A 25413-nucleotide genomic window follows, 5' to 3' on the forward strand; every position below is an offset into this window, starting at 1 on the left:
CACATGATTTTTTAAATCATAAAATTTTAGTAAAATAAAATAAAAATTTCAATTAACAAAAAAATAAATTAATATAATACAGAATTTCTTATCAATAATTAATTTAATAATTTAACCAAAAGCTGCTACATCATCACTACTAGTAAAAATATTGTACTAAACTGTACTGTAAAACTGATTTTAATGTTTAAATTGTTGTATATCAAATTTTTGTTTGTATGAGCTTATTAAAAAAACTGTTAATTGGTCATTCAGTGAATTTTTAGGCAGCAAATGATTAATAGATAAAAAAGTTTTCATTTTGAATATAAAAAGATTTTTAAAATCCTTGTCAGTGTTAATTTCAGTGGGAACGCAAGGGAATGGCGTTCCCCTTACCTCCCAAGAGTGCCGGAACGCAAGGGAACGCTTTTAAAACTACGAGTACAAAGTTTTAGTTTAAAAAAATTGTAGGTAGGATCAATATTATTGCTATGCTTTGTTTGCGAGTGACTCGTAAGCAGATAGTAAGCACCCGTACAAGCAGTTGTGAGCTGTGCTGTGATGAGTCTTGCACGGAATCAGGCAGGAGGAAGGTGACGGGCGAGTCATCCTAGTTCGCGCATGCGCGGCTGCGCCTCTCAATAACAAAGCAATACCCACCCCACCCCACCCCCTTCCTTTCCCCCTCCATTCCTTCACCGCGCCACCGCCCCAGTGATCACAAGTGTGTTGACTAGTTGACTTGACCTTGGTGTGTTTCGCGTTTAAGTTACAAGTTGCATCGCATCCCATCACGCTTAAGTTCGTTTTTTGAGGTGCAGGTCGTTGATTGTGTTCGTGTTTATGCTTATTAGTGCTGGTGCAGCTAAATAGTTTCCTAATTGACTATGACTACCAGAAAAATTGTTGATTTCTTTAAACCTAACCCTAAGAAACAAAAAAGGTTATGCGAATAATGGAGAAACTGCAGTTTCGGAAGCATTGACTACAACTTCAATTGTTGATCAAGATAAAAAAGAAGACGCAATCGGGATCAATGAGGATAATTGCGATTACCATTCGCCTTCGACTTCCTCGGTCGGTCAAAATAGTATCCAGGTTGGTGGGTTTTGGGTATCTGATGCAGACGAAGCTAAGGTTAGTAATGAAAATAATGATTTTGTTAATAGGGGTGAACAGCTACAGTTTGTTGGTCTGAAGAACAAATTGTTGAATTTAAAGCTAAAAATCCATGGTTAATTGTGAACAGAGAACTAGGTTGCAACGTTTTGCCGTAGTGTGAGTACTCTAGGTGCAGAGAAAACGAAGGGCCTAAAGATTAGCGAAGAGTGGGTTTTAGGAACTGTTACCCGCTTATGGAAACAATAAAAAAGACCAGCAATCCTCTCTTAGGAAAAAGATATTTTTACACCGTGGGTCTCGAGCTCATTCTTTAGCTGAAAAAATACTCATTGAAGCTAAGAAAGATACAATGAAAAAAGCTGTTGCTTCTATGCATAAAGAGCAGCAGATTGTAACTGAGCGCATTTTCCGCACGGCTTATAAGCAAGCTAAACTAAATAGGCCATTTTTTGAGTTTTGAAACTGAAATTGATCTTCAAAAAATGAATGGCTTAGATATGGGGCGAATCCTACATTCAAAATGTTGCTTGCTCCAATATAATTCATCATATTTCTGATGAAATGAAATCAGACTTGATAAATGGCCTAATCAAGTCAGACTCTAAATTTTCCCTGCTTTTGGATGAAGCCACTTCAGTTTCAAACAAAAATGCTTTGGTGGTTTATATCAGAACTGTTCTAAAGGGAATGCAAAACCCTATGACAGTGTTCTTAACTCTTTTTGAGCTAAATAGCACAACATCAGCTGGTATATTACAAGAACTTTTAAATCAGTTACAAGCATTAGGTCTAAGCTTTGAATTCATGAAAGACCATATGATTGCTCTAACTTGTGATGGTGCTTCAGTGCTACTAGGCAAGAAATCTGGCCTTGCTATAACAGCTTACTGAAACGTTCCCCAACTTGTTCATTTGGCATTGTTTGAACCATCGTTTAGAGCTTGCCGTGCACGATTCCATAGGAGAAGTAGCTGGAATCAATCATTTTAAGATATTCATGGATAAAATTAGAAACATGTTTAGTTGTTCACCGAAAAACAGCAGGGAGTTGGCAGAAGTTGCTAAAGGACTAGAGGAGCAAGAATGTTGAAAATCGGCCGTGTTTTAGATACTCGTTGGGTAGCCTCCAGCTTAATGGCGGTGAAAGCAGTTTGGGACAGATTTTAAAGCTTTGTACAATCATTTCATTGAAGCATCTGAAGACAAACAAAGGGACTCGAAGCAACGTTCAACTTACAAAGGGCATTGTAGTACATTATCTTCTACAAACTTTTGTACACAACCTGGCATTGATGTTCGATGCTCTAGAAGAGTTTATCGGATTTGTCCTTACAGCTTCAAAAAATCAAGCCTCAACCTTATCCAAGCCCACAGTGATGTAACACTGTTAATCAAAGTGTTTGAAAACCGAGTTGAAAACATGGGTAGACGTTCAGTGGAAGCTAAAATTGCTATTGACGATTTGATGTTTCAAGATGTTAAACTTTGTGTAAGAATCCAAGATACCAGTATTCCAGAAAAACAGTTCTATCGGAGCCTCGCTAACAACTTGACTTCAAGGTTGCTATCATCATCTTCAAATGCGGCTGAACACTACACCAAAATCATGAAATGACATCAAAGTGATCCACCCCATGTATTGGCCAAAAGACTTATCCATCACCTACGGAGAATGTGAGATCCAGCGAATCTGCGATAGAATTTAAGATTAGCAGCTCTCAGGATATAATTAGAGACTTCAGACACTTCAAGCAGGGACTGAAGCCTATGTTAAGTGGAGAGAAACCTACTATTCTAGAGCAACCGCCGTCGTTTAAGAAACTGATTTCCATCATAAATAGTATTGCAGTGTCTAGTGCTGAATGTGAACGTGGGTTTTTCTGCAATGAATCTAATTATGTCTCCTCTTAGATCTTCACTCTACATTAGCACTGTTTGGCGATTTATTGCGGATCAGGCTCCTAGGACCTCCTGTGGCTAGATACAATCCCGAGCGACACGTCAAAACCTGGCTGGCGAAGGGACACCATTCTGCACTTGACACCAAGTCAAAACAACGAGGGCAGAAAACTTACCATGAAGACAGCATTGCATTGTGGGAACTTTTTTCATAAATCTGTTTTTTAAATATCTTTTAGAATTTCAGAACATTAAGTTTTCATTAAAATAACTAGCCTATGCCTAACTTATAGTTGTGTTCTGAACTCAAGTTTCTGAGTTCTTTTTTGTACTTACAGTTAGTTTTTGTGTATTGTTGTTTTGTTTCTTTTGTAGTTTTCACTTTAAAATATTAAACAACAACTAAAACTAAGTTTACCAACAGTCTTGGCATTGCCTTACAATATTATACTACAAATCCGTACATATTTGTTTATAATAACTAATAAGCAAATAAAATAATCAACCTTAACTTTTTAAAACTACACTAAATTTTAAAAAATGAAACCGTGTTACTCCACTCTGTGTGTCATTTATTTTGTGTGTAATTAAACGCTTCCTTTTCCTTTCCAAGAAGTTTGGTTTATTTTGAATGTATTTAATATTGTTTTGTACCCATAAGGTATGCAATTTTTTTGTAAAATATGCAAACTTGTAAAAAAGCTGTTATATTAACAAAACATCCATTTACATATTAATATGTATTATTATTACTACTGTAATGTGTATAAATAAAACTGTGAATAAGGCTCAATTTGTTTTTATTTTACCATTCATTAAAAAATTAATATTGGCGAGCTTCATTGATTCAAACAAAATGGTCAATGAAATCAAACCAAATATTTCTGGGAAATTTAAAGTAGGCAACAAGGTGTTAATGGGAGTAGAGTAGAGTAGAGAGTAAACTCAATAATTTAAATTCATGTTTTTATTTTCTTACATCCTAATCAAGCACCTTAAAGAAAATAAACAGCATTAAAAATCACTTGGTATTTTATAAAAATGAATGTATTATTATGTCTGGTGGCCTAAAAACAAAGGTTTACTATTATAATTTTTCAAAAGTTTTTCCTGGGTGAGGGCCCTCCTCCTTCCTGGGGTGTATTCCATACCCACCGGTCTGAGCTTCCCGCTTTAAAGAGTTCCCACACCTAAAATTTTAGAAATTAAGCACTGATCCTTGTCACAATAAAATTTAACCATTAATAAGAACATAATACCTATTTGGACCTTCAAAGTTGTTATGACATAGTTTTCTCAATTGGTTGTGTTGAGATTGGTGAAAATTTGGACAATCACGAAATAAGTACAAAATTTGTTAACTCAAAAATGAAACGATGTGAGAGATGAAATATTTTATCACATATTATAAAGTTTTATACTATGTTTACACTCAGGGGGCTTCTAAACTTGGCTTTATAGTTTTATTCTGTTATATATACATACCACATTAATAAAATGTTTGTTTAATTTAGTTTGACTAATTAAGTTGTAGTAAAAATTATGTTGTGTACGCAGGAAGAGGCCGCCGGGCTGCTGGCAAAGAACCAGAGATACCATCTGCTGAAGAGGTTGGACCAACAGACTAGACTTGAAGTGTATATAAAATATAAATACATCGTTGTTGTTGTTAAAATTGTATTCTTATTTTTCACATAATTCTTTCAAATATTCTAGAAGTGCCCATACTTTATTTATGTACAAAAAGACATTTACTGTTAAGATAAAACTTGTTGAAGATTAATTGTTTTGATATTTAATTTGTATATTAGTACGGTGAGTGTAACACTTGCATATAACTAAGAAAACAGTGAATGGGTATCATTTTCCTGTATCCTTTATGGGTTGTTAGATATCATGGGCAAAAATACAATGGTGAAAACTCCTTCAGTGACAATTTATAGTGAGACAATAGAGAATCATTCTTTATTCACACAATCATAACGATCAGTATTTGCGTCAAAACAAAATTATATAAAAAAATGAAATTATAGTGTCATGCTTCTTTTGGTTTTTCACTCCGAGAATTCCTTCTCTCTGTGGAGGGGATGATCTTCAATACACCAAAATAGTTTCTCTTGAAGGTTTTTTCCTGTATCTTATTTGATGTGGTCTGGCTCATTGTTGAAATTATTACTTAATGTATTATTAATAACTATGGCTATCAAGAGAAACAAAATTACTTTAGAGCTGTTACTACACTGTTTTGTATATTTTAGAGTCCCCTAAACTATTTTAAACTGTGGGGCAGGGAGGAATAAAAAAGCAGTGTAACTGAAAAACAATTATATATTTACAAATAGAAAACAACTAAAGATATATCACAGTCAGCTAAAGCCCACGTCTTCCTCCTGTATTTGTCTATGGCAAGTTTGGTTATCCAGCCAAGAGAGCCATTTTTGAGAGACCTCCACCGAGAGAGTCACCTCTTTGAAGATACTACTCTCACTTTCCTGAAAAAAGTAAAAAATTATTTTCCGGTGTGCAAAATTTTATTTTATTTATATTTATTTAACCTTACACACAAGAAAGAGAGACACAAGAGTAATGTTAAAAATGTACTTTACACTAAAAATATTTGTAACTTATAAATACTTATACAAATGTACTTTTGCGATCGGCATTTAAATTATATGATTATTCCTCTCGGATCGCCTGACCACAAGGTGGCCATGGCTGTTCTATGCGTCAGGTTGGTCAGCTCATTGATTTATGACCACATCTTGTCCTTCAGCTCAGCGAGCCATACCTAGTGGCCCTCGCTATGTTGCTGGTCAGCTCGTTAGTCCATTACGTGTAGCCCACTATGTTGCACAGTTATGAATTCTATCATTATCCAGTTGTGCCTGGAAAGTGCTGCAATCTTCTCGGTCAAACAAGTAACTAAATTAATATTTTTATCCGAGTGTCAATTTCACTGTAGCTGCTGTTGAGTATCCAATAAATTTATTAATATACTAGCAGTTTCCACGCGTCTTCACACGCAATTTCCTCTTGAAAAACATTACACTATATTCATGTATTCATTTTCTATCAGATTTTAAAACATTCTTGAGATAATTGATAGTCATTCCCTTCATGAGGCTCTTGGGCGCATTACGAAGGTATGTACCATATTTCCTGCCTCTATCTTTCGTGGTGTTTGCTAGGTGTTTTTATATGGATGATTCTCGATAAACTAATTAGAATAAAAAGAATCAAATTCGGTCTGTTAAAATTAGTTGTCTGTCTAAGATATTTCCAGAATTATATTTCGATCTAACGAAATTAATTACCTTATGCGCAAACATTCATGGCTTTGTACAATGAGGTAGTTTTTATAACAGCGTTTCATAGTATTTTCATTGCATTAGATAGTTTATTGATCATTGGTGCAATCTAAATTTTTAAATTAGGCAATAACGCCTCCCATGCAAACTGCATTACACTACTGATCAAGCACTTTAAAATAATAATTTTCTAAATTTTAAATGTAAACAAATGTTTTTGCCTCTTTGAATAACTTCAAGCTGAAAGTGTTAACAGCTGTTTAAGTATCAGTTCACTTTGCATTACGTGTCGTAGCGCAGTCCTGCCGGACCGAAGGTAAAACATAAATAAAATATAAATAAAACATTCCACGGTGGATGTTTCAGCCCATACAGTGTTTAAAGTATATAACAGTGTATAAAGTGTGTAACAGTGTATAAAAAGTATGCCTATGTTACTTCCAGGAACGTGTAGAATCACTGTACAAAATTTCACGATGTTTCGTGCATTGGTTCCAGAGTTATAACGGAACATACAAAACAAACATTCGCATTTATATATATAGACTAGTGAATTGGTGGAGTCGAAAGTCAAAATATGGAAACAAATTTATATTCTGTGAAAAGTATATAGAGAAGATTTCCTCTTTTTGTGAAACATTTTTACTGGTATTTAAATAGATTCTATTACAATTAGAAAAGCATTATTTAATTAGGTAAATCGCTCAAGTATGACACATGATCAACTTACTCAGATACTCCTTGAGTCCATATGTTGTGGTATTATGCCAAGGAATTGATTGGTGGGTTGTACTGTTGTGCCTGTAGTTGTTAGAGTTAAATTTGAAACGATAACCTAATTACTTTCATTCTATAAACAGATAATATGTGGTGCTCTCTCACCCCTTTTATCTGTTGAAATTGCACAAAACAAGAAAAATTATACGATTGAAAAAAACCTCAATTTAAATTTTCAATATAAACAAGTAAGCAGCTTTTCACAGAACATTTCATACTGGTACTGGGGCATCAGCTGAAATAATAAGATAATAAATAAATTAACATAAAATTTTGGATGAACATTTTTTACTCACTTAAAAAATTGTAACATTGTCATCAAACCTTTTGTAAATTTAGATTAAAACACATAAAATTTATTTAATTAATTTTACTAGAAAAATATATCAGAAGAGACAGACTAAAGTATGAAAATATTAAATTTCTAACTACTTATAAAGAAACTAACAATACATTCATTTTTTGCAACAGAATGATAATCAGCAAGACAATTTTTATAATAGTATCTTGTTTTCATTTCAGTTTTGTGGAAGTGAGCTTTTAAATCTAAGTAATAATTAAGTAAAAACATATTTTAACTTTGACGTTGCTTTTAAAAATGTCTCAAAACAAATTAATCAGTCAACAGCAACAAGATCTTTGGACTTGTAAGCATGTTGCAATAATTTTATTCAGGTGCGATAGGCAGGAATAAAATGTTTGGGAGTGGATCTGAATTATTGAACATTTTCTTATATGATAAATAGTTGGAGAAATTATTTTTCCATGGAATACAGGATCAAAGAATTAAAATAGTTTCAACCGTAACTTTTGTCTTAAAGAATTTATTTTGTAGAAATGATCCCTGACGTTAGGAAATACATAATTTGTCACTATCATTTTAAATATCTGTGGAGTTGCAAAAGGTTCAGTCTTGAGTTAATGAATAAATACAGCACTAATTTATATAGATAATAACTAGTACACAAAAATAATCAAAAATTTAATACAATTTTTGAGTCAGTGAACAGTGGATTATTTATTATAACGAGACATTGAAATTAGTGAAAATTTGTAAGGATTTGCTGATAAACCGTGTGGTGAGTACTGATGGATAGGTATTCAAATGTGGTCATAGTCTTCAAGAAGGCGATTATCAACAATGATAACACATTGTCCGTTACTAGGTCTGCGATGAGCCACTAAGATGCTTGCGTTGCCACGAGTACGGAGAGTTGGTTGCTGTCGGCAATGATCGGGGAACAGCCTACCTTGTTGAGTTCTCCGAAAATCTTGCAGTCTCAGCCAAAAATGACAAGGCTCTTCTCACGGCGGTATGACAACGGTTTATTGTTTTGTTTACAGTTCATTATTGATGATGGGTAATTTGAAAGGATAACAAGAGGTGTGTTAGGAAACTTAAAAGACAGTTCAAGCTGATGTTTGCTCAGTTTTTTTTTTTACTTCAAGTATAAAAATCTCAAAAACATCAGGTTTAAGCATCCAGAAAGAGCATATTTAGGTTAAAACACAAAAAATCAAATCCATTATGCCTTGAGATGATTAAATGACCTTGCACTCAGCAAATAAGAATTAGGAGCAATGAAACATGGCTATAGGATTAGATTTTCTTAACCCATCAATCCTGGTACATAAAAACATACTGCTACCTGTTCAACTATACCAGGAACCACTCAAAACTTTTAAAATTATCAGTTATTCTGTTTTGGAAAATATCTATTCATTAATCTATTATGCCAAACATAAGCAACTAAGTGCTGTAAACACAAGCTAATTTAGCCTTAGTAGCCATTTTAAAATACAAAAGTGCAAGTAGCCAAAAGGCATTTAGCTCACAAGAACTGGAAGACGTTGAGTTAGTACGTTCGTTTTGCATGTTCTCTTTTGAAATAAGGCCTTTTGGCACTTTGCACTTTTAAAATTTTATTTTAAAACAAAAGCAACTGTAATATTAAACCTTTCTAGTGCTACAGGGACAAAAGTTTGTCACTGTCGTGTAATGTGATGGTAATGACTCACTGCCGTCTATTATGAGCTCATTTATTCATATCTGTACATTTTTCATTTTGACATGTTTTGGAATTTTAACAGCCTCTTTGGTAATGCTTAGCCAATAAATAATTTGTTTTTGTAAATCACGTACAACACTTTACAAAGCAGAAGAATGTGAATAATGATTCAATTATACCTAACATATTCTCTACTTGAAATACTGTATATAAAAGATAGTTACATCAATAATTAATGTGATAATTTTAACCGAAAGTTGCTACATCATTACTACTAGTTAATAATTTTGTACTAAACTGTACCTAGACTGACTTTAATGTTTAAAAGATGTTTGTTTTTAGACATATTTCTACACACACATCAACATAGAATTTACTTTCACATACTTTTCTTTCTATTTCTTTGCATCACAACGCTCATTTTATTATGTGGGATTATCTTCCAACCTGTAATTTTGTACTGTCCTCAGATGTTTGAGAGGGAGAGCCGGCGTGAGAAGATCATCGAGGGCAAGATGCGGGAGATACGCCTACGAGTACGAACACGCCAGAGTGAGGCTCACAGCGCAGGTTCGCGTGACAGTCGGCCGTCTGTGCCCCAGCAGTCGGCTGCTGACATAATGCTGCATACGGCTGAGGAGGAGTTTTTTCAAATTATTGAAGATGTAAGTTTCAGAGCAGGATACTCCCGTATTTTACCCTCTTTCATTTTAAATGTGATAATTTGTGAACAAAAATTAAACTCCGTTTTATCATTATTATTTCACTTCCTAACACATCCTAATTAGGATGTTTTAACACATCCTAATTAGTTAACAAGTTATTTGATCAAACACTAGGTATAGAAGTATAATATTGTTGTTGTTTTGTTACAATTAATTGATTGTGAAGAGAGAATAAACGTTTCATTTCATTTCATTTAATTTCACTTTGTATGTAATAATTTAATGTATGAATGTGAGCGCATTTACTAAATGTAGAAAACTGGCCATGTGTGTACAAACTAATTAACACATGATTTTTTAAATCATAAAATTTAGTAAAATAAAATAAAATTTCAATTAACAAAAAATAAATTAATATAATACAGAATTTCTTATCAATAATTAATTTAATAATTTTAACCAAAAGTTGCTACATCATCACTACTAGTAAAAATATTGTACTAAACTGTACTGTAAACTGATTTTAATGTTTAAATTGTTGTATATCAAATTTTTGTTTGTATGAGCTTATTAAAAAACTGTTAATTGGTCATTCAGTGAATTTTTAGGCAGCAAATGATTTAATAGATAAAAAAGTTTATTTTGAATATAAAAGATTTTAAAAATCCTTGTCACAATAAAATTTAACCGTTAATAAGAACATAATACCTATTTGGACCTTCAAAGTTGTTATGACATAGTTTCTCAATTGGTTGTGTTGAGATTGGTGAAAATTTGGACAATCACGAAATAAGTACAAAATTTGTTAACTCAAAAATGAAACGATGTGAGAGATGAATATTTTATCACATATTATAAAGTTTTATACTATGTTTACACTCAGGGGCTTCTACACTTGGCTTTATAGTTTTATTGTGTTATATATACATGCCACATTAATAAAATGTTTGTTAATTTAGTTTGACTAATTAAGTTGTAGTAAAAATTATGTTGTGTACGCAGGAAGAGGCCCGGGCTGCTGGCAAAGAACCAGAGATACCATCTGCTGAAGAGGTTGGACCAACAGACTAGACTTGAACTGTATATAAAATATAAATACATTGTTGTTGTTGTTAAAATTGTATTCTTATTTGTCACATTTTTTCACATAATTCTTTCAAATATTCTAGAAGTGCCCATACTTTATTTATGTACAAAAAGACATTTACTGTTAAGATAAAACTTGTTGAAGATTAATTGTTTTGATATTTAATTTGTATATTAGTACGGTGAGTGTAACACTTGCATATAACTAAGAAAACAGTGAATGGGTATCATTTTCCTGTATCCTTTATGGGTTGTTAGATATCATGGGCAAAAATACAATGGTGAAAACTCCTTCAGTGACAATTTATAGTGAGACAATAGAGAATCATTCTTTATTCACACAATCATAACGATCAGTATTTGCGTCAAAACAAAATTATATAAAAAATTAAATTATAGTGTCATGCTTCTTTTGGTTTTTCACTCCGAGAATTCCTTCTCTCTGTGGAAGGGATGATCTTCAATACACCAAAATAGTTTCTCTTGAAGGTTTTTCCTGTATCTTATTTGATGTGGTCTGGCTCATTGTTGAAATTATTACTTAATGTTACTAATAATTATGGCTATGAAGAGAAACAAAATTACTTTAGAGCTGTTACTACACTGTTTGTATATTTTAGAGTCCCCTAAACTATTTTAAACTGTGGGGCAGGGAGGAATAAAAAAGCAGTGTAACTGAAAAACAATGATATATTTACAAATAAAAACAACTAAAGATATATCACAGTCAGCTAAAGCCCACGTCTTCCTCCTGTATTTGTCTATGGCAAGTTTGGTTATCCAGCCAAGAGAGCCATTTTTGAGAGACCTCCACCGAGAGAGTCACCTCTTTGAAGATACTGCTCTCACTTTCCTGAAAAAAGTAAAAAATTATTTTCCGGTGTGCAAAATTTTATTTTATTTATTTATTTAAGCTTACACACAAGAAAGAGAGACACAAGAGTAATGTTAAAAAACGTACTTTACACTAAAATATTTGTAACATAAATACTTATACAAATGTAGTTTTGCGATCGGCATTTAAATTATATGATTATCCTCTCGGATCGCCTGACCACAAGGGTGGCCATGGCTGTTCTATGCGTCAGGTTGGTCAGCTCATTGATTTATGACCACATCTTGTCCTTCAGCTCAGCGAGCCATACCTAGTGGCCCTCGCTATGTTCATGGTCAGCTCGTTAGTCCATTACGTGTAGCCCACTATATTGCACAGTTATAAATTCTATCATTAACCCGTTGTGCCTGGAAAGTGCTGCAATCTCTCGGTCAAACAAGTAACTAAATTAATATTTTTATCCGAGTGTCAATTTCACTGTAGCTGCTGTTGAGTATCCAATAAATTTATTAATATACTAGTGAATTTGGAGGAGTCGAAAGTCAAAATATGGAAACGAATTTATATTCTGTTGATACTAGAGACCCAGTTGAGACATTGTAAAAAGAAAAAAAAATACTTTTAAAACAAGTCTACCTATAATTTAAATTAAATACTACTTGGTTTGTTTAAAAGCAAATGATAAGTAACCAATCGATAAAGTTTCAATCTTAAAGCTAATAAACTTTATAAATTATTTGAGAATATCATGTAAATCTCAGTCATTAGGTACGTGGTGAAATAGATACCTACAATACTAAATTTCCCAACAACAATATTTTAGCTCTAAATGTATTTATTAAGAAATTGCAGTATTAAATTAAGATCAACAGAGCTTAATGAAGTTTGTTACAGTTGGACTCTTAAGTGGTAAATCTATATTATGAGCTAGCTGATTTAGAATTTATCAGAGGTGTATTTTATATAGGACTTTAATTTGGGAGAAGAGAGCTCAAACCAGTCATCTCATATTTTATGGAAGGGAGGAGAGATTGTTTTGAAAACCTTCATTCAATTAAGCCTGAAAGGCATTTTGCACTGCCTATGTGATGGAAGTATATCCAGAATAGATAAAGAGGATTGGGGGTCGTGTTGAAAACCAATATGATAGAAACATGGACACAGTAGAGTAATCTCTGTCTTAGCAATTCCCACTTTAGAAGAAAAAGTAGAACTTCTATCCCAAACCAGTTGAAGCAAACAAATTGGTTGTAACTCCCTCAGGTCTATGCTTACTAAATAGTTTTTGATAGTAAGTGAGCCCAGGCTACTCTAACCATCATCTTTCACCGTGAATTAAGCTATTTAATCATCCACGCCGCATCCTGGTAACTTAAATTTTGCAACCTATGAGATGCTTCTGCGCTGTACTGGGTTGACCAGATATACAGTATGTGAAGTCAGTGTTTAATGTGTCCACTATTACTCATGCAACTTAATAATATTATAAATGCAAGTGCCTTTGTTTGTTTTGCTTTCACGCTTAAACTACTCAACCGATTGTACTGAAATTTTACATGGACATTCTTAGGGTCCACGGGATGAATGAAGGCCTATTTTTATTTCAAAAATCCCTCCGGACTATGCCACACTGGTCTTAAAGTAGCAAAAAATTCTATCTTGGTCTCTAAAGTTGTGAAATATGTCCAATGTAATTAACTGTGTAAACATTGTTTATTATTTTCAATTTGTTTACATTTATAGTGAGTAAATTCCCTATGGAGTAATCATATTTTCACACCGTTTTAGATTTCAGCGATAAGGTAAGCATAATTGGAAATATAATTCACTCGAACCAGAAGTGCTCAAGGTGTAAAACCTTTGAAATTACATGTGAAGCCGTGGGTATAAACCAGCCAGAACTCCTTAGCAGGGAAAGTGGAGGTATAACCTTTATTGTATTATAATGTACAGGATAAAAGCTTCAGTTTAGTAAGAAAATGCGGAACAACATTTCTCAAAATAGATAAATGGATTAGATTAAACATAAAAATATTTCGGTACTTTGGGATTATACCGACCACACCAGTATGAAGAACACAAAAATATTAATTTATAGAAACAAACATGATAGAACGAAAAAACAACTCTTTAATTACAAACTTACAAGCATTTCCAGGTATTGTGATCAGTATTGTTGTCGCTGTTATCTTATCTTTCTCAAGAATCCCGATTACGGCAGGCTGCGCGGCATCACATGATTATTTAAGTTTTTTTGCACGGTACATAATTGCCTTTCCATTACAATTCAATTTATATTTCTGATCAGCCCCTCTAGAATTTGATATTTTACTGATAGGTACTATCTTGAGGGATGTTTTTCTTTCGTTGACATCAGCGCGGGCTTCGGCAGCACCTTAAGGTGCCGAAGCCCGCGCTGATGGCCGGAGGCACTCGCATTTTGGGTGGCGGAATGTGATCAAGAATAAAAACAAGTTTTGAGTGTTTTTTCAATAAAGAGTTTAGTTTTAGTTTGGTAATGTTTGTTTTTGTTGAATTTTTGTGTTTGGAGAAATGTAGAGGTAAAACACGGAAGTACAACAAAGCGACGCACCAGCTGAACGGGCGGCGAGACTCTGCAATCACGTTATCTACTAGACCGCTCGACTTTGACCTCTGTCTGAGGATGGGGAGGGGTTTGCGATAAGACAATTCCTGTTTTATATTGACGAAATATTGTTCTACGCTAATCTAGTAATCAGTAGAAGCAAAATTTCAAATAACGATTCATGTCTGGGTGTGGTCGGTATAATCCCAAAGTACCAATATTTCTTCTACAATTAATATGTACTTGTTACTCCTTGGTGTTCTTCAATCACTATTTGCTCACCCTTGTAACCTCCTAGGATTATTATATGCTCCTGTATTTATAGCTATTATGGTGGATACCTATGGTCATAAACATTGAAAGCCCTCCGGCCAGATAGCCTGTAGTGTTAGGGAAGGGAGAGAACCAACAAAAACTCTCTCAGGTCCCTTTATTATCAAGGTCATGAGCAAACAGGAAGTAACACATCTCAGTTGAGTAGTGGATTACAATAGTTTTTGTCAAAGGAGAGATGAACCAAGCAAAATTTTTCAGCTACTCTAGACAGAGCCTGTTACAAGTACTCAACAAATGTTTGTATTTTACAATATATGACAACTAACTCACATACAAACATACATGAAATCTTACCACTTCGAATCCAAGTTTCTTGAACATATTAATACTTATTTCATTTGAAGTTGATATTTTAGCAATGTACTTCTTAACTGATAAACAAGTGGCACCTGGAAACAGAATTAAGACATTTAACTTGATGCATGTAACAAATTTGAAATAAAAATATAATTAAGGGAGATTAGGTTTTAGGAGTTGGATTGAAAAAAAAAACATTTTTTAAATTAAACTAATTGAGAACTGAAAACAAAACTAACTGATAGGATTGAAACTTTGCAGGTGGTGGAGGTTTTTAGTAATGATCCCTTTTATGGCTAAATGACTGTGTCTGTTCACTTGAAAACTTTAAATCTAGTTTTGGAGACTGAAACCCACAACTTGGTAACACTTCCAACAGAAAATATTCATATTTGTAATTTCTTACAACTAATAATTACAAACATAATCACAACCGTTACATGTTTAAAATAATGTTTTTGTTGTGAAAACTTTACAAAATAAGTGGTTGTATATTTTTTTTTAATTAAATAAATATTAGTAAGAGTTCTTTGTTTGTCCAACAATGTGCCGTGATCCATTTATTAAAACATTGTATTAAACTTGAATTCATTCTAACTCACTTAATAAAGTAGCTTTTCACACTTCAGAACCGCCTCAACTGAAAAAATTGTTCTTTAGGCATGAACTGTTTTTTAAACTGTTTTAAATTTTTAATAGAAAAAAATTTCATTAGGAATTTTACATGTACATTTATACCTGCTGAGATTAGCTTTTTATTACTAAGAAAATTGAGAATGTTTTTCTATTATTAATAATTGGTTCCTATTTCTTGTAAAATAACTATGATGATTATCATTAAAGACAATAGTTTTTTATGAAGTTTTCGTGTTTAACATTAACATCAGTATCAACAATGCAGACATCTTTATCAGCTGTTCTTTTCTTGATGTTCCTCGACCTATAAGGCACATCAGGTCCACATCCATCTGTTCATATGCCTCCACTAAATTTATTTACACATTCATGCAACAACTATGATATTCAACACATTCTCTTGACCTAGTTTCCGTTAAATGGAGCATAATGCTTCCATCATTATGGTTAAAATCTAATAAAACAAATGCCAAATGCCAAATTTGTGGTTGTTCTGAAACACCACTCCGAGTTTTTTAGTCATGGAACATTATTACTAACTCTGATAATGGTAATTCCTTATAGTTCAAATAAAAATACAATAGAATTGAGTGATATTATTTTTGTAGATGTACGGTTGGAGATATCATCCATCCCGTTTAATCTTTTCCTCTGTAAATAAATAATTGGGCAACACATTTTGTCACAAAAATAGACATTGTGGTGCATTGTTTGACAATACTGTAAAATGCAAATCGTTCAATTAAGATTTTTTGTATGTTGAAACAATTGTATATTTTTGTGGAACAAAGATAAACTGTATTGAAATTGAAGCCAGAACTCACCGTAACTCAACATGAGCAGCATAGCCTCTCTACCTCTCCCCATTCCCCTCACTGACTCCTCTGCAATCATCACCCCAGTCTCGGCTGTCAGAGTGCCATCCTCCTCTACGAGGTACAGATTCGTATCTCCTATCATAGCGTCTGCAGACAACAACCATGATGAGTGCATGATTCTGAGAAATTCTGTGTAATACGGCATTACTTGCGGCCCTTTGAACTTGACCATTTCTTTGCAGTGCCATAAATGGGTTGTATTGGATTGAAACACAGTGGAACTTGGATAATTTGAAATTTGAGCCTCAAAGGAACATAAAGGTTTTTAAACTTTTTAAGATTTTGAATTATACAGACTATTGTTATTGCATACGAATTTCAAGGGACCCAGAGAAAGGTCAAAATTGTCCAAATTTATAATGTTTCAATAGTATTATTACTACTTTGAACTCAAACAGTGACAATTGCTTACTAACACTTCAGTTTATAATGTTCCTGATAGATCATGGTGACTTGTTCTCAGATTGAGCATATTGGAATTTTTACAAATAACATTATTACACTTAATGTTTTTGAATAATCAGTTACTGTTGTCTGGTAAAATTAATTTGCACAATTACGAAACCCTTTTGTATCAGTGATTGGTATAAAAAAACTGTTAATACTGGTTCAGAACAGCTTATCCACATTTTCAAGATATTTACAAAAGGTTTCGAACTTCTACACTGTTATTTCAAAACTGTTGAATACTCTCATAGACCTTTCTAATACTTGTGGAACACTTGCAGTAAAAATATAAATGTCCTAAACTTCAGTATATTCAATCTGGTGCAGCACAAACATATGCACATAACGTAGCTATGACGGGAAGGGGTAGGTCAATGCGAATGTTGAGTTGAACTCCTTATCATAAGACCTATCTCAAAGACCTATATCAAAATACCTCTTTATCAACACTTTTGTAGTCTAGGTGTCTCTGATGCTGAAATAATGCAGAGTTTTTATTTTAGTCCTTCTTCGACACCAACCTTTTTTTTCCATCTCTTCAGGCGGACGTTGACTCCAAATTTCAGGAATCAAGTCTGTGACAACATCAGATTGCAGATGCTGCACTAAGAGGAAGGTTAAATAAAGCTGAACTCAACATTCACATTAAAAAAGTTTGAAATTCACTATGACTGCTATTACTCTTATTTATTTACATTTTAAAAGATACAAAAATACTAAAAGTCCAATGTTTAAACAAATATCTAAATTAAGAAAGTATCCTAAATTAAAATAGACTTTACCAATGGATATTTATAGTTCATTACAAATTATCACCATACGTTTTATATGATTTTTTTATTGCTTGTTGTGAGGTGATCATGGAATAATACTGAAACACGTGTCTGCCATAAATATGATTAAAGTACTATGTTACTTATTTTACCAAGATTTTTAAGTAATTCAATTCAACATGCACACATAAACATTCTTGACTCACTAAGGATGGAAGTTAGTAGAATCTATTTGAATCTATTGGCTACAACTGAAACTTTAATGCTTTCTTGAACAAACTTACCGACTTCATTTGAACCCTCCTCATATATTTTTCGGTCAAGGACTATAAAAGTACACTCTGAAACAAAAATTAAAAGTTCAATAATTGTATATGGAAAAGTCGAAGGTAAAAAATCACAGTTGTAAAAGAGCTGGTAAATATATTAAAGTTGGATTCACACTACTTATGGATATGACCCCTTAACAATTTTATATCTGTACTGTAAACATATTGTTTTGCTGAATTTCACTGTTTTTTCTACAGAGATAGGTTTATATAGTTTAGATATATAAATTTGAATGCAACAATCTTATTTTTAATGTCTTTTTTACAATTTTTATATATCGTGACCACATTGATAAAGTAGCGAATGTGCAAAATTTTCAAATCTGGGCTAATGTGCTAAACAGAAAGTGCTGAGAGAGATCTACACTCCAGTTAAAACAACGAATGTGCAGACCCAATAATAACAACAGTAATCACAAATGTTTTATTTTAACGAATCTGCCCTTGCCTCACTATTCACAATGCTAAACAGTCGTATATGAACTACTCACAGGTAAACAAATGAATATGCCACATTTGCCTTTTTACCAAAGTATATTTTTTATATTGCAAAAGGCTAAACAGGCGAAAGTGGCATATTCGCTGCTTTACCTAAGTGAATATTTCTAGTGCTGAAGTGATTTAATTAACGAATTATTTGATTGTATCTAAAGAAAATAAAATATCCCTTCTGTATTAACTTTTCCATAAAAATCATCATACTGTATAAGATATTAGAATAACTAACTACCCCAGCTCTCCCTTATTTAACAGCTGTTACACTTACTTTGTCTACTGTGGAATCAGCTGATTAAAAAACAACACAAACCCAGTGAGTGAGTTTATAGTTTTGTTTTGTTGACATTCGTTGTCGTTGATGTTAAGGCTCATTTATCTTTTTGAGACCAACAGGGCCAACTGGGCACTCAAGAAAACTGTCATTTTCTGCAGCTGTCATATTAGGTGTACACAACTCTACAACGTCGGACCTGGAGAACTGGTTAGAAGTAGTGAGCTCAATGATACAAATATAATTCACAGTAAACAACTCGGCACTACAGAAGATACCCAACATCGTTTATCACCAAAAAAGCGAAAAAAATATCAAAAAATGGAGTTTATAAAAGACAAGACCAAAAGGCAAAAAGACTAAGAGGGCTTGAATATTGTATTGTAAAAGGAAAATTAGTTAATTCAAGGCCTCTAAAACAAGCAAGATGCTCCGGCCGTGTCAAACACATATGCTTAAATAATGTACCAGAAGAACAACGAGAAAAAAAACTATAACGATTTTCATCAATTGCCTTCCTTATCGGAACAACGGCAGTTTCTTGTCAAACATGTCACTGTGCGACCAACTTCAAGGAAAGTTACAAAAGCAGTGGAATAACGCAGAGCTTTCACCAAGAAATAAACATTTTCCACTGAAATGGCACATTTTAAAATTTGTCGAGAATTTTTTTCTCAATACCCTGAATATTTCAGGGTCACTTATAAGAGGGGCACGTAAAAAGGTTAAACTCGTCAGGTGTTCTCCTCCCCGATCTAAGAGGAAAAAAGATCCACCAAACAAAGTAAGTCCTGCCACTGACAAGTTTATCAGAGAACATATTTTGTCTTTCCCAAGAATGGAATCCCATTATGCAAGAAAGAAATCTGAATATCAATATCTAGAGAGTGCACTAAATGTAACAATTATGCACAACTGGTATAAAGAAAAATGCATTGAAGAAAACAAAAATCCAGTATCTTTTGAGAAGTATCGACGGATCTTTCGTGAATACAAACTGAAATTTCACAAACCTAAAAAGGATCAGTGCATGAAATGTATAGCTCACGAAGAACAAAAACACGATGCTGATTATGATGATAGTCTGTATATTGAGCACTGTGAGCGTAAAGAGGCAGCACGAAAAATCAGAGACAAAGACAAGGAAGATGCAAAAGAACAACAAAATGTTTTGGCAATCCAATCGGACCTTCAAGCTGTTCTCAACACACCAAAGGGAGCCAGTGGACCATTCTTCTACGTAAGAAAGTTGGCTGTGTACAACCTAACCATCTACAATCTTAAGGACGCAAGTGTCACCTGCTGTGTCTGGGACGAGACAGAAGGAAAAACGGGGCAGTACAGAGATTTCTATCTGCATCTATACATTTTTTAATGAGTCAGACCAATGTTGAATTTGTTTACAATGATGTCGGATAGCTGTGGAGGACAACAACAAAATTTTAAATTCGTTTTTAATGTGTATGAATGTTATCAAGGAGCATCCCTCAATTTCGCAAATCGATCACAGATTTTTTTGAACCTGGACATAGTCAAATGGAGTGTCACTCCCATACATGCAAAAATAGAACAACATAGTAAAAATGTTCCAATTTTTTACTCCAGAGGGGTGGTGCCAAGTAATACGACCAGCAAGGACCAAGCCAAAACCATTTGAAGTGATGCCTTTATGCCAAGACGATTTCATAGATTTTTCTGTTGGCCAAGACAAGATTGTTTTTGTGGACCCAGAAAATAATAAAAACCATCTACTTTTCAAAAAAAGCTATTTGGTTTCCAATACAGAAAAACTGACCCAGATGAATTATTTGTAAAAAAACGGATTACGCAGAAAATGCGCCTTTTTTAGGTACGTTATAAAGGTGAACAAAAACAAAGGGGGCAGGCCTTCAAATAACTCTTTAGTTAAACATACAAGACTAGATTCCCAGTAACGACAAAAAAGCTGAAAGACCTTCAAAAAACTCTGTAAAGATCTGCAGATACCACGTATCTATCACGGCTTTTACAACAATCTCCCCTCTGAAGATAGTGTACAAGAATGGCCTCCCAGAACCAGATGAATCTCAAGAATCTTGGTACTGGACTAATCAAAGTTTAACCACGTTTAACTTTTGAAAATAATATTAAAAAATTTCATTTGTTAATTTGATTGTAGTTGTTCAATTTTAAATTAATTATAATATAAATGATTGTGCTTATTCATACTTGCGTTGGTTTTTTCTCAGTTCCCTCATCTCAGAAACCTATTTTAACAGGTGAAAATAGGGATTATGCTTAAACAATAATGCAGATTCGCTACTTCATCGTAGCCTAACAAAATTGATACGTATATGATAGTCACTTTGGTAAACTAACGAATCTGATTTTTTTGGTAAATGTAACCATTTGGCAAATTTTAATAATACACATTTTTTACAGTATATTTTCCAAGGTTTAAGGATCAGTAGTTAAAGTATAATAACAAGAATACCGGATTTTTTGTTGCACCTTAAACTGTTTTTTCAGCTCTCCTGTAAAGTAGCCGATTTGCACATTCGCTACTTTACCAATTTGGTCACGATATTGTCAACTAAGTCATTTTGTTTATCCGTTTGTGTCATCATTACATAAATGAAGCCAATCATCTATTTGTGCATTGTATACTACCATGGTAGGTACAATAAACACTAGAAATAAACCATAAAATACTCAAGGACGGGTGACATGCAACACGTGGTAGCTGTCTGCACTGTGTGACTACAGTGAACTCACCAAGGTGCAAACACTCATGACAGAAGACCAAGGAAGTGCTAACATCTAGTAGAAAACACCAGAACTACTGTGTGATGCACAGTTGTCAAAGAAATGCTACTTGTGCAATATTACAACAGATAACAGAATACAACAGGAACAATATAACGATGCGTAATGTTATATCAGTAGCACACTATTGCGCAACCACTATACACGTAATGTTAAAACCGTGAAGGGGTTAAAGTTAAATCTTAGCAGATTAATCCTTTGATTAGTAACTCTAATCCCTCTTTGGTATCTTTCCCTCTTTATGTCACTAAACAATATTTACAGTATTGTTTGTAGTGTTGGCCTATATGGCCGTTATTAACATGGACCTTACTCTGTCAGAAATTACATAGCTGAAGCTTTCTGTGAATGTTGAGTTTAACTCCAGTTCACCTTTCTCTAATGCAGTGTCTGAAATCTGACGATTTCACAGACTTGACTCCTGGAATCTGAAGTCAACATCTGTCTGAAGAGATACAAAAAACAAACACAAAATGAACTCTTTACATTGTTTCAACATCAGAGACACCCAGACTACAAAATATAGTGTAATCTAGATAAAGAGATTCAGACACTGCACTAAGAGGAAAGTGAACTGGAGCTAAACGCAACATTCACATTGAATCAACCCTTCTCACTATAGTACGTTATGTGAAGCTTACTATTTTCATCCGCAAACCAGGTCTGCTGCATCTCAAACTCTTCTTCTTCTGTTAACGGCTCAGATGCTGTCAACTCCTGGAGTTCTGTAGACTGCATCCATCGATGGTACCTGCAATCGTACACGTAAGTTATAACAAGGCCCTTTTGAGGACATAGTGTAGGAGCTCTCCCTCATAAAAAAACGTAGGTTATTCGACTCAGCATCACACACAGTACTGTTTGACTGTTTTTTCCGCATGCCAGTAATAACTGAACCTTGCTATTGCTCTGTAACGTTAATAGTGGATGTCCAACACTTAAGAATTAAGAATTTTGGAGAATACTTATGACTCTGTTACAATGAATTTTGTTAATGTGACAAATATAATACGAGGGTAAATCAAATATAAATGGTAATTTTTCTATTGTTCTTAGAATGCAGGTCCTAACTAGATATTGCTGTTTGGAGTATATGTTTGGTTTGTGAGGAGTCGGGGAACTGTTCTGGTTAGTGTTCTATTTGGCATTGCCGTCAGTACAGCCATCACTGGGGAGCAACAAGGCCCTTCGTCTGTTGTGCAACAGATTATTATAAAGTTTTTAACCAATGAAGGCGTTAAACCGTCTGAAATTGTAACTTGTTTGTGGGCACAGTTTGGGGACATTACACTGTCTCAGAATGGTGTGTTTATGTGGGCAAGAAAATTTAAGTGTGGACAAGAACAGGTTGAAAACGAAAATCATGTTTGGTGCCCACGGACAAGCCTTACAGATGATAATGTTGATGATGACTCTGATAATTCTGCTGGAAAAATCCTTGGCGACAATATTGTTGGACTATGTGGGAATTTTATTTCTATTTTCTGCATGATGATCATCATACAGTGAATGCGGCTTAGTACTGCCAGTTGTTACGGTCGGCAAAAGTATTTGCCGCCAAATTCGAAACCCAGCCATATATATATTATCTCAAAGGAAAAAAGCTTCCGAAAACTTGAGTTGTGAAGGATTTAGAGGTGTTTTATGAGTCTGCATTTTTTTACAACCACATTGATTTCATGTGTAAGATGGCCAACAAAACACTGGGATTCATCACTAGAACCACAAGAGGCATGAGGAACTCAGCAGCTCTGAGAGCATTATATTGCACCCTAGTCAGACAATCATTGGAGTATGAGAGTTAGGTTTGTTTCCCCTGCACTGCTTGTTCTGTGGACGGAATTGAGGTAGTACAAAGATGATTCATCATGCTTTTAGGTGTTTAACTAGGATTTCCATAACTCAAAGTATCTATCCACAACTTTGAACTGGAGCTTCCGATAACTTCCCAAAGCATTGTCTTGTTTCTCTACAAATTACTCAACGACATAATAATCTGCCCAGAACTATTGGCTGAGGTGGATAACAGGGTTGCCACAAGATCTAGTGACCTTCTCAGTCAACGCTGTTTAGTTACATTCTATGAATTTGATAGTCCCTTGGCAAGGATTCTTCGCTTCAGTATCAAAATGGCTAAGGAGGCAGATTTCTCTGATAGCATCAGGCTGCTATTTTGGACTAGGCCTGCTGAACCATATTAACTCTTAAGTAGTACCTATAAAGGGTTTTGAATTCTTCATTGTGATCATTTTTGGTAATTGTATTTATTGTACATAGTTGTTATTTATTATTGTTCTATTTATTACTATGTTTATGAACATTCTGTTTGTAAATCATGTATTAGCACTGCCGTTGATATGAGAAATAAATAAATGAATTACTGGTAATCGTGTCTTATCCAAATTTATTCAAACTTACTTGGGAACGTGTATTTTTCTGTAGGGAACGAGGATTACGGCACGACCAATTATTCTAGTACGGCAGTTTTTCTTCATTGTTAAGAATTTTAAAATTTTATGTATATGTTATTGCTATTAATTGTCCAGGATGAGAATCTAAACTCTACCATAAAATTAATTCTGGTCAATCATAACCTAAAAAGACTACTGTACTGATAATGTTGTGATGGTTTCCACAATTCCACTTTCCATTATTGTTTATGTGTAAATGTAACTGTTTTTCTACCCGCATAATTACAGGTTTTATTTGTTTACCATGATGCCTCATTGTTCTCTCTATAATATATATGAAAATTACAACCGAAAGGTGACAAAATGTTATACCAAATTCAAACCAATTAGTACTATCTGAAAACGAGTTCTGACGCTATAAAGGACTGAAAAGGTGATTTCCCTGGTCCTCCAGCAAAAAGTAGAACGTTTACCATTTACAAATTGGAAAACGTGTTTCTCACCGTTTATGGAATCGTCTATGCTTTACATCATTAAAGTAGACTCCAACTTCAAAACCCATATTCCAATGAGACTTCCATGTTCTATTGTTTGTGTTTTAGATGACCAATGTATTATATACTTTCATTCAACTTTCAGTATGGAACGTTCATAAGCCATGTCATCCAAATAGTGTCAGCGGTACTAGCCGTCCTGAAAAAACATTAACTCCCTGTGCAACGCTCCTTTACATATTAAATTAATAATTTCTAACAATTACTTACTTATACATTATAATAATATACTTATAATAATACCTTGAACAATAAATTGTTAAATAAACTTCAGCATTATGAAAGTAATAAATGTGAAGTAACAACGCATTGATTAGTAACAATATTATTATTAAACTGCAAGTTTATTTATTTATGTAAATTGATAATGTAGTCATTTGACTCCTGTGTATTTTTATTCACATTGATTACCTTACTTGATTTATTGTACGATAGTGACTTCAGGCAACGCTGATCTATGCCGGAGTTGAACTACCTTTCTCGTCACTTGACAACTTGGCCGAAGATCCAGACAGCTGAATAATAAACGGTGTCATATCATACTAACGAATTTATCAATTATACCAATTTTAATTGTTAGTTTTTTTAACTTATAATCAATTGTGATGATTATCTTGTTTGATTTATTGTACGGTAGTGACTTCAGGCAACGCTGATTTGTAACGGAGTTGAGCCACTTTCCATGTCACTTGGCAACTTGGCCGAAGATCCAGCCAGCTGAATAATTAACGGTTTCATGTCATACTAACAAATTTATCAATTATACTAGTTATAATTTTCAGTACCTATTTGAACTTATTAATTATTTGTAGATTTATTTTTTCTATTCCAATCTTAACTTACACGAGTTTTCGTCGTGTGTACCTATATTTTCCCTTTTACATGTTTGTAAAAAATTTATTTTTGTA

At 33.7% G+C, this 25413-nt stretch overlaps 2 protein-coding genes across 6 annotated transcripts in view; one reads left to right on the forward strand and one right to left on the reverse strand.

Annotated features, from left to right (window-relative positions):
* The window catches only part of LOC124353685 (dynein intermediate chain 3, ciliary), a 31054-nt gene extending 20174 nt beyond the window's left edge, over positions 1-10880 (forward strand). For all 3 annotated transcript variants that reach the window (XM_046803650.1, XM_046803649.1, XM_046803648.1), the window contains 3 exons: positions 8255-8401; positions 9568-9762; positions 10765-10880. In XM_046803650.1, coding sequence (XP_046659606.1) covers positions 8255-8401; positions 9568-9762; positions 10765-10833 — 411 coding nt within the window. In that variant the 3' untranslated portion in view covers positions 10834-10880. The remainder of the gene's footprint in view (positions 1-8254; positions 8402-9567; positions 9763-10764) is intronic.
* On the reverse strand, positions 5356-24204 carry LOC124353688 (N-acetyltransferase 9-like protein). Of its 3 annotated transcripts, none has more exons than XM_046803655.1 (6): positions 23959-24204; positions 22182-22291; positions 17922-17978; positions 16364-16504; positions 14901-14995; positions 5356-5495 (listed from the first exon to the last, which is right to left on the reverse strand). In XM_046803655.1, exons 1-6 carry the CDS (start codon positions 24033-24035, stop codon positions 5370-5372), a joined length of 606 nt encoding a protein of 201 aa, XP_046659611.1. In that variant the 5' UTR covers positions 24036-24204; the 3' UTR covers positions 5356-5369. The 3 variants fall into 3 exon arrangements, with proteins under 3 accessions (XP_046659611.1, XP_046659612.1, XP_046659609.1); XM_046803656.1 differs by lacking the exon at positions 5356-5495 and adding an exon at positions 5766-5905 and having other exon boundaries at positions 23959-24203; XM_046803653.1 differs by lacking the exon at positions 5356-5495 and adding an exon at positions 11521-11701 and having other exon boundaries at positions 23959-24201.
* Positions 24205-25413: the final 1209 nt, after the last annotated feature.

Source organism: Homalodisca vitripennis, chromosome 2 (genome assembly GCF_021130785.1).
Source record: "Homalodisca vitripennis isolate AUS2020 chromosome 2, UT_GWSS_2.1, whole genome shotgun sequence".
NCBI classification, from domain to species: Eukaryota; Metazoa; Arthropoda; class Insecta; order Hemiptera; family Cicadellidae; genus Homalodisca; species Homalodisca vitripennis.

What these genes read in the sequence shown, in the direction of transcription:
- LOC124353688 (XM_046803655.1), bottom strand. Translation starts at nt 24,035, where the DNA reads ATGAAGAAAAACTGCCGTACTAGAATAATTGGTCGTGCCGTAATCCTC. An exon ending in AGAAAAATACACGTTCCCAA is followed by an intron (nt 22,292 to 23,958) that starts GTAAGTTTGAAT and finishes GTACGATTGCAG; the next exon opens with GTACCATCGATGGATGCAGT. An exon ending in CTGGTTTGCGGATGAAAATA is followed by an intron (nt 17,979 to 22,181) that starts GTAAGCTTCACA and finishes TTTTTGTTTCAG; the next exon opens with AGTGTACTTTTATAGTCCTT.